General features: G+C 40.7%; 1 protein-coding gene across 1 annotated transcript; it reads left to right on the top strand.

The window, feature by feature from the left end:
* The first annotated feature begins 833 nt into the window (after positions 1 to 833).
* Positions 834 to 17,492, top strand: LOC140240713 (uncharacterized). Its single transcript, XM_072320477.1, has 2 exons — positions 834 to 1,105; positions 14,290 to 17,492. Exon 2 carries the CDS (start codon positions 15,289 to 15,291, stop codon positions 16,087 to 16,089), a length of 801 nt encoding a protein of 266 aa, XP_072176578.1. The 5' UTR covers positions 834 to 1,105; positions 14,290 to 15,288; the 3' UTR covers positions 16,090 to 17,492.
* The last annotated feature ends 1,013 nt before the right edge of the window (positions 17,493 to 18,505 follow it).

The raw sequence follows: 18,505 nt of genomic DNA, 5'->3' as shown, positions 1-18,505 counted from the left end.
TGCATTAGACATAATAATTATATTACATAATATCACAAAAAGTTCAGCAGGAATCGTGAAAATCACGATAAACACTAACTAAGTGATTTATCATTTATTCAGAATATGTTATGTTGTTACAATAAATGAAATTTAGAAGAAAAAAAAAACCCGGGGATTTAAAAGAATAGATTTTAGAATATTGTGTATTTCTGGGCATTATAATCACAGAAAGGCAAGAGACTGCGATCATTACCGTGGTAATTTAAGCTAATTTATGCATAACGATGCATAAATATAAGACCATTTGCCATAAATCACTAATTAAAGCTAAAAAAGTCACATTTTTGTGTAAATATCCTTTCTAGTATCCTTATAGCTGATGTAGATGAAAAAATTGTGCCATCAGGAAAAAAACAAATCATTTTTATTGTTTTTTTAATTTCTTATGTACTTCGTAGGACTTTTTGTTTTCACTGTTTTTTCCGATGAAATTCGTCCGCGACATTGTTCCGAACCCGATAATATGTTATTGATTAATTTTGATGATAAAATCCCAAAATAATTATGATTACTTTACGATAAAATACAGAGAGGAAGAGGGGAATAGAATACATGTACTATTCACAATGACGACGCCGCACTATTGTGAAACAGCGCCATCCAACCATAAAAACGAGTGATGGCGCTGTAGCCGCTTCACCGTAGTTACGTCGTAGTCAACCCGCGCGGTTCAGTAACACCCCAGCGCATGGATTTCGAGGCGCGGGCAGGGACACTCACTATGCTATGACGAAAAGCTAGCGTAGCATGCTAGCAACACAGCCAGCTAATACAGACAGGGTTCTGTTTACTATAGGGCCTACTGTACTGCATGCATGCAGCAGCTAACGTTAGCTGTGTATGGTCTATGTCCATGATCCATTAATCTAGATCCTCTAGCTCGATCCTGCCCCTGTGGCTGTCCACAAACATTTACATCGAGGGGCGATCAACGATCCGGACCGATCAACGTTCGACATCTGCAGCTGCTGCGTGAAACGCGCCGTGCAGTCAAAGTGGAGTGACAAGCGATGTTGTCTATTGTTGGTGATCCCACAGGCCATGCATTCAAGCTTTTCTAATCGTAAGTTGTGATCTATTTATGAGTGAAATTTATATTAATATAGCCCCTAAACTAGAGTCTAGATTGACGCATCTTACACATCTGCAGGAGTGGCAGGATTCGACGCAGGGTCATCGTCCGAGCCGAGGACGAGTACAATTGTACGACTCGAGGTGAGCTAGCTGAGCTGAGGGAGGCTTCGTGGAGGACAGTCTGGAGGCACTGGAGTGGTGTTCCTCGGGAGCCAGGGAAGTGTCCAACATCCAAGGCCCAGTTCTGCTCCAAATGTCATTGTGAAATAGGGTTCTAACGTTATGAATGATGTATCACATTGTACTTTAATAGTGTAAGTCTGTATGCAGATGATGCCAAATGCCAGTCAGATTCTAACGAGTTACACATACAGTGTAACGTTAGTTAGAGGTTGTGTACCCGGACACTTCAGAAGTTGAGATTTAACGTTAGATGAATTTTTCACATTGCCATTCTCAATAAAAATATTCCAATACACAATGATGAGGTTCTGAAAATGATACTTAACAGTTCTTCCAAAGCAAAGCGAACGAAATCAATTTTCGTCGTGATTAGAGAACTTAACTGAAACCCTTGCAGTTGCATTTATATATTTTGAACGTTGTACATTGTTCCAGCCTGCGTGTATTGTCTATGGGAATGGATTAACACTGAAGTTTGTTGTTTCTGACTCAAACACGCACACAAGTTTCACATCGCCCGAGTGATAGATCAATTGTGCGCTTCTTCTGGTTGACATATCATGAAACAAATCGCCGAATTCTGCTTTAGAGAAGTTACCTCAAAAATTGGTATGAAATATTCATTCAAAAGCCATTGTATTTTGTGTTTATTTTATGGCATTTTATTGTGTTTGCGGAAGTAAATTTTTAGTCCGGTCCCACAACTTTTCCGGTCCGACCACGTAATGACGTATGGTGGTACTAACTGTTAGTGTTACACTCTCTAATAAACTTAGAGCTCAAATTCAGTCCTGGAAAATGTCACTTTGATGCATCATCCCCATGTCATAGCAAAAACCCTCGATATCAGATGCATTCAAATTCAGATGAAGAGAGTGATCATCATGAACGAAGATTGATAGTAAGTTACATTCAAAGGAAGAAGGCGATATTGGGTTGTATTTTCTTGGAAAAACTTAAAATTAAATGTCTCTTCCCCCCCCCCCCCCCACTAATTTTTCCACTTACACCACTCTACACTAACCAGTCAGTCCTAGTATCCTACCTTGCCTTTGCTAGCTTTAATGTGCGGATGCATGCACTCACAGTCCCACACACATAGGCAAGTGGTCGGGTATTGGGGGGGGGGGGGGATGCATTAATAAGGAAGTCTTACCCATACACATTTTTCCCAGCACTGTGTACAGTGCTGTACACAGAGTCGTTCCCAGTGCAAATTGGAGTCAAAAGGGTCTGAGCTTTCGATCCTAGCAGAATCTTCGTCAGAGGCAAAAAAAATCCCTCTTTTTTTTTGCCTCTGACGAAGATTCTGCTAGGATTGAAAGCTCAGGCCCCTTTTGACTCCATTTTACTTCATTGGCTCGCCTTCATTGGATAAGCAGTTTTCAGCAGCCATTTTTTTTTTTTTGCTGCCCAGTGCAAATTAAGTACTTGGTAAGAGCAAAAGATTTTTTTTTTTTTCTTTTACTAACTTGACTCTGAATTTAGTGTTTGTTTTATTGTGTAATAAGTCTCTAGTTAATAGTCAGGCAGCTCTTAAAGGGGAAGGCTAGTAACTGATCAGTGGGAATCAGTGGAAATGCTGGGAGATGATTGTTCCAATCCTTATGGGATTCATTCAAGAGTTCATTGTATATCTATTGTTGTGTGAACATGATTTGCTTCAGAACGGTCTCATATTCAAGTAATGTGCATATTAATGCTCCGTCACTGACCAGGGACGCTAACCTGGAAGCATTAAACTGCACATTACTTGAATATGAGACCATTCTGAAGCAAATCATTTTCACACAACAATAGATATACAATGAACTCTTGAATGAATCCCATAAGGATTGGAACAATCATCTCCCAGTATTTCTACTGATTCCCACTGATCAGTTACTAGCCTTCCCCTTTAACTCTGTGTGTGCTAGTTCGCATGCTCGACTCAATCGACGGCTTGCCAAGTTTGCATATTTTGCTCAACACCACAAACCGGCCCAAACCAATGGATAAATCGCTGAATGCCACAGTGCAATATTAATGCCCTTGATTCAATAACTGTCACACGCAGCTTTCATTACATTGTATAAGTGCTGATTGAATATCAAATGGCGTTACCTATTGGATTTGTGAGTAAATTCTTAAGTTTCTGTCACTGTCTTGTGTGCAAAAGTCATGGGCAGTGATACAGTTACTGGTCATGAATTTGAAAGAAAAATAATCATAGATTTGTCATAAGATTTTAGGAATACATCAAAGCAAAGCTTGACATTTTTTCTACAGCTCTGCCCACTACATGTCCAGTGTATCAAAAAATCTACAAAAAGTTTCATAGATTTGAAGAACTAATGTTTTCCCAAAGCATGTCTATGTTCAGTTGCAGTCTCAGAATAATGTGGCACATAGGGGGTTTACACCATGGCGCATAAAAAGTTAATAGAAGATTGTTCTTTTAACTAAATGTGAACTTAAAAAGTGTGATGCAGGAAAGCTTGAATTGGGTTAGAGGAGAGCGACCAAGTTAGTTTCTGATGAAGTTAAATCATTGTCATATTCTGAGAGGTCTTTTGGAATTTCATTCCTCAACTTGATAGATGTGAACATGCAGATATTTTAACTCCTGAAGATAATGCATGATATGGAAGATTTTGATCCAGCTGTTCTCCGTGTTGATTTAAGATTGTACATGCAGTCATAAGCTTAAATTGATAAGGGAAGATACCTGCAGAGATCAGTGAATTCCTGGAACAGCTCTTTCTGCTGAAATACTGTTGAGGTTTCATCAGTTAATGGCCTCAAGTCTAAACTCAGTGACCACTGAAAACAATAGTGTAATAATTCCAGAATGCATAAACTGACCACCTTGTGGATATATCATTTTTGAACTTTCGAGGCTCAGGATCAGACCTATTGATTGTCCCAAGTCTTTCACGTACTGGGCATCATCATTAATAATTCAGGTAATGAAACTCACTGCATTTACGGTACTAATACTAGATCTCCTATACCCAGCTATCATTATTACACACTGTAGACCTACAATGTACTCTAGGTAGTTGTCCAAGACCTAGGTTTCTAGACATTAAGAATGTTTAGACACCAACAACCCCATTGAGTAGCACTCTGGTAAAATTGAAATGATGCATTACAGGTTTCAGTACCAGGTACTATTTTCAAGGGTCTCCTGAAAAATACATTGCTGTGCTGGGAGTGTTTCTGTTTGTGTTATATAGCGCTACACACATTGTAGTCTCCTATTTAGTGTAGATCATTGAGCGTGTTTCTACTGAGCGATGAAAATTCGAGGTGATGTGAGGCGATGCAAGGTGATTCGCGGTGATGTGCGACGATGCGCGGTGACACCTCAAATTTTTCCTCAATAGAAACAGATCGGGTAGTGGCCGATGCGCGGTGATGCGAGGTGCTCTGTTGTCCACCTTTTGAGGTGGTCGATGTGTGGTGATGCGAGGGACGATTTTCATTAGAAACACACCGGGTAGCAAAATTCGCGGTGTACCGGAAGTCTCAAATTATTGGGAGCTTTCACCCCGCGCTTTTCATATTGGTTCATCGCACACTCCGACACAGCAACAGTAGTTTCGCGCGCACATCATGCCTTGTACCAACTCCTACTAAATACATGAGGTGGTACATGTGAATTGCGTGCATTCATCATCTATTGTTTGCGTGCCCAACAGCCTATTATACTACATTATACTCTGATTTTTACACTGTGTTCATTTTCCCATAACATCGTATCGTCTCGAAGTTGTAGATTCCTTAATTTGTTTTCGCTGGAATACTGACGTTAGTATGTCGGAGCCCCGGGAGAGCATTAACTGGATCCTCGACCTGTAACGATTCCTAATAACCAAGTGGCAGGAAATGTTGGTGAGGGGCATTTTGGACGGAAAGACAAAACGAAATTCAGTGGCCTACATTGTACCACAAAATGGCAGAGGCAGCGCGACCCGATCTGTGACCTGAAAATACGCTACTTTTGGATTCACCGCATTTAGCTCGTCACCTCCCATCACTGCATATTTTATCGCTCAGTAGAAACAGCTTGAGTGATCGTAAAATACGAGGTGATGCGAGAGACAAAATTCACGGTGATGCGAGGTGCTCTCAGTAGAAACACGCTCTAAGTGTGTAATGAATAAGATGAACCTAAGTATTTACATACTAAATTGAGCTGCACTTGTAGAGATCATCTTAATGTGCCTTCATTTTCTCCCTGCCCAAAAAGGTCAATTGTAAACTGTGTGTGTGTGTGTGGGGGGGGGGGGGGTAGGCACCTGGGTAGAACATGCTCAACACAACCTGAGGAGAGCCCTTATTATATTAACTTGAAAGATGGGTGAGGAATAAGTTCATTAGATAGGGGATGCTGTATCTACAGTACTGTAGTCCAAGCTGTGGTTGGGGGCCTGGTACTGGGGAAGTTCTTAAGCTGTGCACAGTAAACAGCCGCTACATTGTACATGTATGTCTAGAATTGATACTCTCTAGAACTCGATGGATAATCTTGCACTATAGAAGAATACTTAAGTGTACACTTGACGCCATAGCCAGTCCGTGCCTTGGAAACTGGTTCTAAACAACTTCACATAAACATAGCTCCCAAATATTTGTGAAGTCAGTTGTTGCAAACCATATTCTTGTACCCAGATCCAAGCCACTGCAAGAAGACTTGTGCAATGATATTTGACAAAAGACTGTGACATGATCACAATCAAACAAACTTCCATATTCTGTTGTTCTAGACCTCATGGTTTTCTACCTTGTATGTGCATGTTCATTGTTGGTTGCACAGAGAGAATGGTAAATTTTACAATGCCAATGGGATAATACGCCACAGCATTGTGAGCCTTATACCCTAATACGTGTGACTAGATTTATTTGCGTGCCCACATGTTAGGTCCATAAATATGGTCATTGTGTTGTGTGGTAGGACAGCATGGTTGGACAATTTTCAAAGTTAATAAATAGCCTGTGTAGTTGAAGAGCATGTCTGGATGCCTTTACAGAGACTCAAGTACATCATTTCAAACATCAGGAGTGTTCATTGAGTGCTTGATTAAAGAACTATGAATTCCCAAGACCCATCTGGCCTGGCTTTACTGGTTTTATAACCGGCAAACAAGGAAGCTAGTTGTAGGGACAAGGAACTTGAAGCAGGCATGGTTTGTAGTTACATTGTTTGCTACCATAAAAGCCTTGACTAAGATTAGTAGGACTAGTGTCAGTTCACCTGACATGTGAATCTGATGGTTAGTATAGTTATCAAATTGCCACATCTGCAGAAAGATTTGTGGATCTGGTACATCTTTCTGAGCACTGCCAGCTTAGTGTAATACATGCAGTAAGTTAATGGTTGTAAACAGGGCAGCAGTGAATAATAATAATAATTGCAACAACAACACCCCAGAGCATAATACACTGTAAATGCAAAACGGTAAACTCGATTAAAATTTTTTGCCAACTGACCCCCCCCCCCCCAAAAAAAAAAAAAAAAAAATGATAGGGGGGGGGGTGCATTATTTCAATGGATGGTTACATTCATTTTGTTTTTCTAGGGTATGGTATTGGCAATGTGAATTTTTTTGATCTCATGGATTTATGGTCCATTTTAATCCCAAGCTCACTATCATTTGTGTCACGAAGTTCTCTGATGTATTATCTTCCAATCATTATTTGATAAAAACATTATTTGAAAATAAACTTCTGTATCACAAAGTTCATGGCAATACCCAGCAGTAGTGCCCTATGGACAGGTGATTTTCCTCTATTAGCAAGTCTTCCAGAGGAAACTTAAAGCCGTCTGTCCCATGCATTGGAGAGTCGTACCCTATGCATGTAAAAGAAACCCACTTCTCTTGTCGAGAGTAGGGAGAAATCCCAGTGCAGTGGTCAAATCACACCGTCATACCTACTGCTATGATCGCAGTCCCAAAGTCGACTTTTTCACTGCCATTGGCAGCCCAGGTGATCGCCAAAGAATTGATACTTAAACTGGAAAATCACTTGGAGACCCAGACCTCTCCCAAGCAGCTCATTTCCACATGATTAATGATTATTTATATGCTGAAAATAGCCCTATTTCCCAGTGATAAAGAATCCTTTCTAGTGTCTTCACTGTAAGCTCCCTGCTGCGCCTCAAGTGCCGCGCTCATCAGTGCACATATGCACAAGTCAAATATGCACAGCTTGAATTCCCCTGTTTGTAGGCCTCATTTGCTAGGGATAAGCAATCCTTCAAAACTTTAAAAAAATCCTGGATCCAGACAGTGATCTGCATCATTACCAAAGTTCTGTTCCTTGTGTCATTATCAGTTTTTCCTGTGAATTTCATTCAAATCCGTTCAGATCTCTTATGAGTTATTTTGCAAACAGACAAACAAACCAATGTTTGCATGAACATAAGTAATCTCCATGGAGGTATAAATGATGCCTATTACTGTGTAATCAATACCAAGGATAAAGAGCAGCAGGGAGATTAAAGGGTGTGTACAGTTCTGGTTGAGGTGAGGATTTAGCTATTAACGTTCTGCGAGATATTCAGAAACCACTCTATGAGATGTCAAAGAGCATGCAATTCTGAGGGGTATCAAAAGTTTATTTGATGAAAATCGGTTTTGAAATGGCTGAGATATCCAAAAACAATGTGAAACAAAGAGATCCTAATAAAAGGCGTGGCCTGTCGCCTTTTATTATTATCACTTTTTTTTTTTGATATCTCAGCCATTTGAAAACCAATTTTCATCAAATAAACGTTGAATCCTTCTTAAAATTACGTGCTCTTTCATATTTCATACGAGGTTTCTCATTATCTCACTTAGGAATGTTCAAAACATGAATCCCCACCTCAACCAGTACTGTACAGTCCCTTTAAAGTTATCACTGTGATAGCTCATGTATACCTTTTGGCTATAGACAAGTTTATGTATTGTAAAGGTTTTAAGCAGACATTTAAAATTTAAAATTTAAAATGTTTCTCACTATCAACTACACTGTACATTTGTATCTTGAGCAAGTCTTGCCTGGCATAACAGGGCTCGACACTAACTTTATTTTTTGGTGGCCCGATGGGGCCACCAAAATCATCAATTTCAAATTTTTGGTGGCCCGAGAGAAAAAAATTGGTGGCCCGAAAAAAAAAAAAACATTGATAAAAGTCCATTTTTTTAAATAAGTCGCACACTCACTGCATGCATTTATGCATTTCCGGCGCAAAGAATTACGAATTTATTGACACACTTTTCAAAAAATTTTGGTGGCCCCAGGTGGGCCACCAAATTTGCCCTTTTCTGAAATTATGTGGCCCGACTTTCATTTTTGGTGGCCCCGGGCCACCGGGCCACCGTTAGTGTTGAGCCCTGCATAACTAATGAACATAATCCGGGTTACATACCATGTATTAAAATGTAATTCATTGTATAAGGCATGGACTTGATGCTTTTTGCAAATTACCCAAACTCCCAAACAACCCAAACAACCCAAACTGTCCATTGATTCAAATGTATGTCAGTAAACTGGCCTCCTGGGCTCATGGCAGGATGATGTGTGTGTGTGTGGGGGGGGGGGTGGTGATGAGAGAGACTTGATATGATCACTTTTTTGACCTCTTGAGAATGTAGAACTGGGGAGTGAACACAGTGTAGTGTGACATGCAGTCGCCTAGTGCTTTAAAACAATGCATAGGATGAGGACCAAGGAATGAAGATGGCCTGTGATAATTTTCCTCCGACAAGCCTGTGTAAATCATTTGCAAACTTGCATACAGGGTGCCTAGCACTCCGATAAAGAGGCTATAAAAGAGAATTTAATACGGGGGGAGCTAAAGTAGATAGCAACATATCCTGCAGCCACCAATGTTCCAATTGACAGCATGTTGTACTGCAATCCAGATCCAGAAAACCCCTTCACTGTGTGATTAACTCATGATATTTTTATGTAGATTCAGCATCAGATCAGAATTTTGTGAAATGCTTGATGTGATGTGATGTACACACTTGTACGTGTATATATTTCAAACTAATCTAATCAGAGTGGAAGGTAGAAACTATACGTAAGAATGTAAAGAATGCTTGAAAAAGGTAAGTTAAAATTATGATACATGTATGATTCATCATACTGTATATGTTTTTGAACATGATTGTATGACAAGTCGTCATCTGAAACTGATTCAGGTTTATGCTTTTAAAAGGTACAGTATGTCAAACCATTCCTTTAAGCCCTCATGTGCCCCTGCTTTTTCAAGCCATTTGAAGCTATCACAGCCATAGGGGTGTAACAGTTTGGATGGTCCCGCTTGAAGACTTTTGCATTAGAGTATAGATAATGATGTTGATATTATGTGTATCTACTGTCAGTTCACATTTTCAGGAAATTTTGTCCGCACAACAGTAAGTGAAGATTGCCAGTTGATGCAGATTGGCCATTGTAGCACAGTAAAGATTAGTATCAATAGGATCTTGAGCATACCGAGTTTATGTCACCCTTCCTGCCAAAATTGTGCCAATCGAATTAATTATGAATGCACTATTTGCTTCTCTGCGTCAGAGTTAATAGGGAGCTTTAGATTTTGCCGTGCGGATGCTTGAGACGACGCTTGAGCTGGACGTTCTCCTCTCCCCTGTGTTGTGCTAAAAACTAGCTTTAGATTACGCTGGGATGCAACGTATAAAAAATAAAATGGCGCCCCCATTTGATCGGTGCATGAAGTAGTTCTCTACGTCGCAAATTGTGCGGATGAAAAACTAGTGAAAAATGCATAGTGAAAAACGCGAGCTAAAAATAGATTGACTTGATGTGTGCTTCTGCGCATGCTCAGAACATGTTATTTTGATCCTTTGAACGTCCCCATCGCAAAGATCTAAAACTCCCTAATGCTTCCATTGCACAGCATCAGACAAGGTCTTATCTTGTTTCTGGGTAAATTTGTTCTCTGCTCCAGTGCCCCAGCACCCGAGGTCTAAGTACAAACAGGTTTCAAGATATCTCACATGTCTGCACAATAAACCATTATTTCATCTCTCCCTGGCATGAAATAATATATCCAAAATCCACCTCTGTGTATGGTCTTTGATGATGTCAGAATGGATGGATGAAGTAGATGTGCTCACCTAGGAGTTTTTGTTCAAAAATAGTTATCCATATCATGTTGATAATGATTAAATTAAATCAGATACATTTGTTTTGACTTTTGATAATCAATTTACTTTTCATCCTGTGCTGTCAAATTCTCCCTTCATTATATATTCTATTACAGTGTATCTGAAAGATCTGAAGTTTCATCATTGCTACTCTCCCAGTATTAATTAGATTTTATAACTCGAAATAATATATTGCCAGTTGTGATGTAATAAATGTAGCTTATTTGTATATTGTGAGTGCAGATTCGAAAATAACCCCCAAATATAGTCTTATATTATGTCAAATTCTTCTTTGATGATGTAAAGTGCAGTGATGGTGCATTTGCAGTTGCTGCAAGATCTGTTGCGTTATTGATGTTGTTGTCCTGTGCCATTAAAAAGAATAAAAAAAATAGATTTTCCAGACAATGTTCAAAGTCTGGAGTGTGAGAGAGCTTTATGTGAGTAGATTGACGTTCAATGTTTGTGTGGGGTGATAAGAAAGAGTGTGCAGCTTGCATTTCTCCCCCCCCCCCCCCCTTGTTACCCTGGAGGGCTGACCAGTGCATTCAACACCTACAATTGTATGCCTGTCTGATAAGATAACCTGGTTTGCGGTGTTTGCATTATGATACAAACTGTACAAATTGACGTTATAGATATCATAACCTTAATTTTTTAGATAATACGCAATAGATGGGTTATGTAAATACATGTAGCAGTTCCCTGCTACAGTTTCCCATTATGCAGATGTTCAAAGGAAAGAAATAAAAGGCATTGTATACAACAATCATTTAGCATCACTGGTATATAGCCATCTGCTTTTTGCCCCCAAAATATGTATATGCGCTTGTGTAGTTATATGTTTGATATTAATCTTATTCATTGCCTTCATAAAACTGTAGGATTTCCAAATTGTCTATAAAATATGTGAGAAATCCAGATATATCAAACTTTAAACTCCACTCTTGGACCAATTTGGGTTTCATGTATTCAGTGGAGTAAAATCCAACAAGTAGAATACAGGAAGTATAAATTTCATCAAAAAAAATGGACAAGAATAAGGAAGCTGCTGTGTATGTGGACTTGAAACTTTTCAGGGTGTTTTCATGAAACTGTGTGACAACACGATTTATAAATTGTGGACTATACATTAAATGTACAGTAGTTGATGATGTCTTCACCTCTCAAGTCTTGCTATAACCTGTACACAAACACTTTTTTTTTTTTTTTAACGTGAAATCAGAGCTCTAACGAAACAAGACGTGAAGTCATTTCTGGCATGATGACGAGTGATGTGATATTGTGTACAGTGAATTTGAGTGTTATTATCTATAGGTATTGTTAGTATGCGATAAAATCATATTGGTCATCAGCCTGCATATATATATAGTGACCACCTTTAATACTGCTAGCCTTTTGCAAAGGCAGCTCGCAATGGACTCGCACACAGCAAGCAGTGGACTCGTAGGTACGCGCAAAGGGCCAGGGAGCTACGCTCGCAGCTCCCCGCTCGCGCTGTGTTGTGCGAGTACTAGTCCACACCATAGAGTTGGATTATTAAATCATATTAAATACAGCTCTATGGTCCACACTGACTGCTCTCTGTGCGTGTCCTCAAATTAAAGCAAGCTGCCTTTAATACTGCGTGAGTAAAGGTTTCCATTTTGTATCCCTTGTCCCCATCACTTCTTTTACCCTCCCTCCGACATGCACACCCTTTGCCCCACAACAGACAGGTCTGCAGGCATTGAGCAAAAACGGACCTTTTAGTAGGCATGCCCCCAGAGCTGTGCATGTGTTACATTCAATTCCCATCGCCGTTCAATGTCATCATAATACGACGAATTGTACCTTCGATGACTAATAGAAATTTCTATGCGAAGGGTGTATAGCTGATCAGATGAAAATACCGTCTCATTTCGCCATCCTGCTGGTACATCCTTGTATCATCATTTCTGTCGATTTCTTTGTCATTATTACTGTTATCCAGTCTGTTATCATCATTATCATTATCATCATTACTATTAAAATTATGATTATGTAAATTCTCTTTTTCTATCATCATCATTATTGCTGTTTTTCTTTGTTTCCGCGGTGAAGAAATTGTTCAGCCTTGAGGCTAGACTATGAGTAGGTAATCGAGGTTGCGCCGATCTTTGATCCCCGTTGCCATGGCAACAGAAACGCTCAAGCGACGTCTGTTCTCTCCTGCATCAACACGAGGTCAGGTTCGCGGTCACTCAGTTATTTCACTTACTGTCAGAGAAGAAGATCACATAGAACAACACTGCATGTTCCTTCAAGCTCTTTCGACATCAACATAAAAATTCTGCTCTAGTATCGGAGTCCACAGCTTCCAGCAGTGAAATCGCAGCCAATCAACCATCAACACAACAGACTGCGATTAGACGAAGCAAGACGAAAATGATAAATGAGACCAAACCAGGTTAACCTTTGATGATAAATGACGTCAAGCTGGTACAACGTAGTAATGGGGCCTATACAGTATTAGACGGTTTATATTACCACCTTTCCTTCGTGAGCCTTTCACTGTGAAGTGCTTAGGGATACTTTTATGTCAACAAACAATAACCCGTCACTTCATCCACAAGTGCCCTATAACGTCGATATTGCTTTTCACGTGGAGAGGATGCAGGGGAAATATGACCATATTCTTTTCTCCCTTCCCCACCCCTCCTTTACATAAGTAAACATTACTCCCCTAGACAAAGACAACACACACACACACAAACACACACAAACGACAACAAAACAAACCTGGTCGAAGCACACCCCCCCCCCCCAATAAAACCCAACAAAACAGACTAAACTGGTCGAACAAACTATGAGAAAAATGGGTATTCTGTCACCATTTCTGTGCGATGAGTAATAATATCATCATGAAGAATTCAATCCTGATGAAGGAAATGAAAATTATTGCTGTTCAGCTGTTGTTGTTTTTTCACATTATTGATGCTATAAGCCCAGAACATTCTCAATCTGTCTGTTAGTGTGTGTGTGTTATGTGCGCATATTGTGTGTGATATTAATTTATTGAGATATAGGAGAGGAATCAGTGATATTTCATTTAGTGATTTTTCTTGTCTATATCATGTATGCCCTGTTTCTATGTTTTTGATCGTGTTTTCATGTATACATTCAAGATTAAATAGTATTGAAAATCAAATACAGACAATTCAAAAATAGAAAAATGGTGTTTGTTTGTTTGTGTGTGTGTGTGTGTGTGTGTGTGTGCGGTCCTGGCTATTATTCATGAACTACAAATAGGCATTATTGCCATGAAACATGAAACAGACAAATTAGACAGGTTGAGAGGAGCGTCAGACGGGGTATGTCTGTCAATGTTTTTATGTCGAAGTCTGCGAAGTTTTCCGTAGCAGACTGAGGGGCTTATTTACTCTCTAGCTTTACATGTCCTTCTGAGCATTTGATAAGCATCATTACGGGTAAAGGTTACTGTGTGAAAATCATAGCGTGCGATAGCCGGCAAAGTGTCTAAGTTAGCATTCTTTCGATGAAATCGTTTGATTTGGCAAACGAAGTACATGTATTTTTCATCGTGAGGTCCGAGCATGGCGACACTTGCGCTGACAGTGGCGCTTGATGTGTTTGTCACGGCCAAGTAAAAGGGGTGAGAGAATGTCGCGTTGCATACACGTGATTGTATTGTGTTAGAACAAATGGATTATCTCCGGTTTGCAAGGTCTTACAGCGTTACGTATGTCGTCATCGCAGACAACCTGCGAGGATGAGGTACAACAAAGTTTGGTTTTGACTGTTCGTTTTTTTTTTTTTTTTTTTTAATTAAATGTCTTACTCTTGATCTCTTTTGTCTTCCCTGCAGGCTAGACGGAACATCCTCCCCCCATGGCAAGCTGACCGAGCCCCCCTTGCCTTGTCGATACTGACAAAGCAAGGTCAGCTCATCTGGTTCCTACTAGTATGGTTGCTTAGACGCGCCGCCATCCGACGTGGGTCCTCTCTACGTGTGTGATGCAAAAATCGACCGATCAAATGGGAATGTGGCGTAAACAATGCACCTGAGCGTAGCTGGTCCGAAGGATCGCCATTCAGTCCCCTCGATCTTCCTTTGTCTTGGGCCGATGAAAGTCCTTTCGCGCGGGACTTAATCGATCGAGCCTCCTTGGTTTAGCCACTGCCACCGTTCGTGCAGAGGGGTTCTTGTTGCCATCGGTATACCCGTCCTAAAAGTTCAAAGAAACACTGACATGGAGAATTTTTGAGCAGAAGACATCATCACGCGTTTATTCTTTCCTTCCCTTTTTACAGGAACGCGTTGATTAGTATGAAGAGGATTACCTTTAAGTGGAATTGTCTTAATTGCATCATCGGAACTGTGATATAAGTCGGGCTAACTTCAAGGGAAAAGGTGCTACCTGACTGTGTCCGTCCTCTTTGCGTACAGAGGTGCGTCGTAAATAAAGATATCTGGAGGGCACGTGGGTGCTTTGTGTTTGTATTCGGTCTTATCTTATTTTTTCCTTCCTAAGATTTGTGCCCCACCAGCTTCTTGGACCCGCTTATCAGTTGTGCTATTTTTCCAGGCGTGCACTATCGCGTATTATTCGCAATGATTCACTCGCCAAGCCTTAATCCATTGCGCTCAGTTGTCCTCCGCGAAACATTTACACGAGTACTACAGTGTTCAGCCGCCAGATGTCTTCATCGGTAGAGACAAGATATGTCATTGTTTCGTCGATATGAATATTAATATAAGCAGGTTTACCCTGCTCTTAATTCAGTTACTGTCGAATCCGTCCAAAGAAAAGATTTGATACTGATATAGGTATAAGTGACTTGAAAAGCAGCTGATATTTTGAAAATGGATGCAATTTCACCGACGATTGGTGAGAACGGCTGTCCGGGCAAGCTAGACAAGCCTGGCGTGAGCAGAGAAGAACAAGCTGTACAGACTACTAGTACTTCCTCAGCCAGTCAAGAACCGATGTCTACCAGTGGTGCGTGCTCCAGTGGGGCACGCCCTCGAGCTGCCACCGATGTCACTCCGCTGATCGCACGTCAGCGCTCGCCGATTTCGAGTCCGTCCGAGGAGCAGCAACCACAGCCGGGCCCGTCCACGAGGGCGAAGTCGCACAGCCTCTCCAACTCCAGCAACGACGTGCTTTCCGACGACTTCTTCAACGAAGACGACAACAAGACTCGCGAACGGGAAATGTGGGCGATGCTCGCGGGACAGACGGCCTTCAAGTTTCAGTCGTACATCTTCCAGCGTGTGCTTCCAAAGTCTCTCATCAAGCCGCATATATTCCCCCGCCACGTGGAGGACCTCGAGGCCGTGATCGAGAAGTATGCCAACACCAGCAAGGCGGCCCGCCTGGACGGCGCGGCGGAGAAGTGGGCGGCGCTGAAATCGGAGTGGAAGTGGAGGAAGGCACACGGACTTGTCCTCGGCGCGGCCACGTCGGCGTACCTGCACATCTCGAACCCGCTGGAGGTGATGATGAAGCTGGATCGCGAGAAGGGGGATAGCCTGGAAGACGCGCGAAGGGCGTACCGGAACGTGGTGCCACCGAACCTTCAGGAAGCCGGCCAAGAAATAGTCGATCTCATGCACATGATAGGCCTCTTGACGGACAAGTCTTCCCCGCCAAGTCCCCGGTGATTCAGGAGTTCTGCCCCTTGTTAAGAGTGGACAGATTTTTGTCTCGTATAGGGATAGAGAAAATGACGCAATCTGATATGAATTATTGATTATATTTTGCCATCCACTAGTTGAGGTGAATTTGGGTTGTAAACATTGGTTTGTTAAAGTCGTGTGTGCAAATATATATCTTATCTTGTATTTAGTTCAAAGATTGATTACTTTTGCTCTTTTGCTGTGAAATGGCATTGATGCCGTGGTTGTTGCGAGCTGAGTCGGAAAATGACTGCCCACTCTCTTCCGTGTATGTACCTTGATAGATTGCTACATTATGGTTAAGATGATGGGTCCCCTTTCACATTTTTGCATTCAGAAGCGTTTATTGAAAATAATGCTGAGACACCCAAAAGCAAAAATGGATAGCAACAATGACATATTTAAAGTTTTGTTGTCTGTCCATGGAGACTATTTTAAGAGCTCTAAACTTGAGCAATACTCGTGACATCGAAATTTGTGCAAGTTAAAAATGTGTGGCTACAGTATGTAGCATTCTCTTTGGCTATATGGAAACGCAAGCCTCCCTTCATTGAAATCTGTTCTGCTAATGCTCTAGTACCGGTAAACTATGTATTCTACTTGAACATAAATAGCTGACCAGAATGAAATTTGAGCGGTGTACTGATCAGCCCTTCTTCGTACATTGCATTGCATTTCTACAGACTTGCCCGTTGAAAGTCAAAACTGCTTACCCCTTTATATTTTCTTCATAGCTTCATAGCTTCATAGTATTTTCTCCTTTTGTTTTTTTTATTTTTTAATTCCCGTGTACAGAAACAGTTCAATCTGTAAAGCTGTTGTTTAACTTGATGTGAAAGAAAATGAAAAGAAAGAAAGCTGCTTTGCCTTTATATTAATCTTGTTTGTTTTGCCAAATCTTGAGTCAAAAAAATAGTTGCAAAGAGTGAATGAAACGCATGAGTGAGGATGCATAATCGGTGTCCATAATTCCCATACACAGCTAGCATTGAACGATGACGCTTGATAAAGGACTTGAAAAGCATCACTCATTGGTCTTATTAATGATTATAGGTGTTCCAAAAACACGTGCGACTCGTTTATCCATTTTGATAGGCAGGACTGCTGTGTGGGTATGGCATCTGTTAAACCATGTGCGTGCGTGTGTGTGTGTGTGTGTGCGCCCGCGCGCGTGCGCTTATCCTGTGTTTGCCGCCGGGATATTCTTCCTCCGAAATGTACGGCGCCGGTTTGTCTACCTCCATTTAAACTCTGTTACATTGTATAACCGTTTGTAACTTGACTACCGGTATTAATATCTCAATGTTTACTCCATGTGACATCTATCTAGGAAACTGCCAGGTTTAATTAGTGTTTCAAACTTGGTGAATGTAAAGCTCGTCGCACACGATATTAGGGAGCTTTAGATTTTAGACGCGCGGACGTTCAAAGAGAAAAAAACATGATCTGAGTGTGCGCAGTAACTTGATCCGCGCTACTGCGCACGCTCAGAACATGTTTTTTTCTCTTTGAACGTCCGCGCGTCTAAAATCTAAAGCTCCCTAATGACTTTCGGATAGCGCGACTAAGTGACTTGGGATCTGAAATAAACTAACGTGATTATTCTGAGGTTGTTATGATTTATTTCGAATCCAAAGTTTGTCAGTCGTGCGACCGAAAGTCGTATAGTGTGCGGCGGGCTTTTGGCTTATTTATACAGCGACAGGGATTTCGCCCATCGTCAATGATGGCGTGTGCATGTTGTGAGTTACGCTGCTTCCCGTTTTCTCGAACCTGTGCTCATTACATTTTTTTTTTCAAATATGTTCACCGAATGACGATAAAACGTCAGCTGTGTGTTTGAAATGATCGTCTAGTTAGACCAAGGAGGTAAACCTTGGTTATAGCCGTACATCAATGCAACTTTTGTATTCGTCACAATTTGGATATGTAATTGTCTGAAATATGTGCTGCACGTATTGTTCCGAATTGGATAAGAGTATATTATATTTGTTGAAATTTGAACGGTTTGTATATTTTGATTGAAGAATGATTTATGTGTGAAAAGTTATAATGCGTGATGATTTATTCACAGTCATGACGGGATGAAATGGATGATTGTGTATTTTTTTCTTGGTATTTTGTTGTTTGTTTGTTTTTTTAAAGCAAAGTCTGGGAATCCGTTGCTACAGCGATGTAGGCCTACGTGGTACAGTGTATTTGGAAACCAGGATCACGAACTGTTCTGATTTCTTTTCTTTTTTTTTTTGTCAAACAAAAGGAGAGCGCATACCCGACTACAGCTCTGTGAATGAAAGATATTCATTTTTTTTTATTATTTATTTATTTATTTTTTTTTTTTTTGGGGGGGGGGGCATTATATCATCCACGTGAAAGAATATTATCATCGGTATATTTGTAA

Source organism: Diadema setosum, chromosome 17 (assembly GCF_964275005.1).
Source record: "Diadema setosum chromosome 17, eeDiaSeto1, whole genome shotgun sequence".
Classification (NCBI taxonomy): domain Eukaryota; kingdom Metazoa; phylum Echinodermata; class Echinoidea; order Diadematoida; family Diadematidae; genus Diadema; species Diadema setosum.
Note: the sequence above shows the minus strand (reverse complement) of the source record. Positions and strands in the feature narration are given on the sequence as shown.

Excerpts from the sequence above, each read along its gene's own strand:
- LOC140240713 (XM_072320477.1), top strand. The coding sequence starts at position 15,289 with ATGGATGCAATTTCACCGACGATTGGTGAGAACGGCTGTCCGGGCAAG.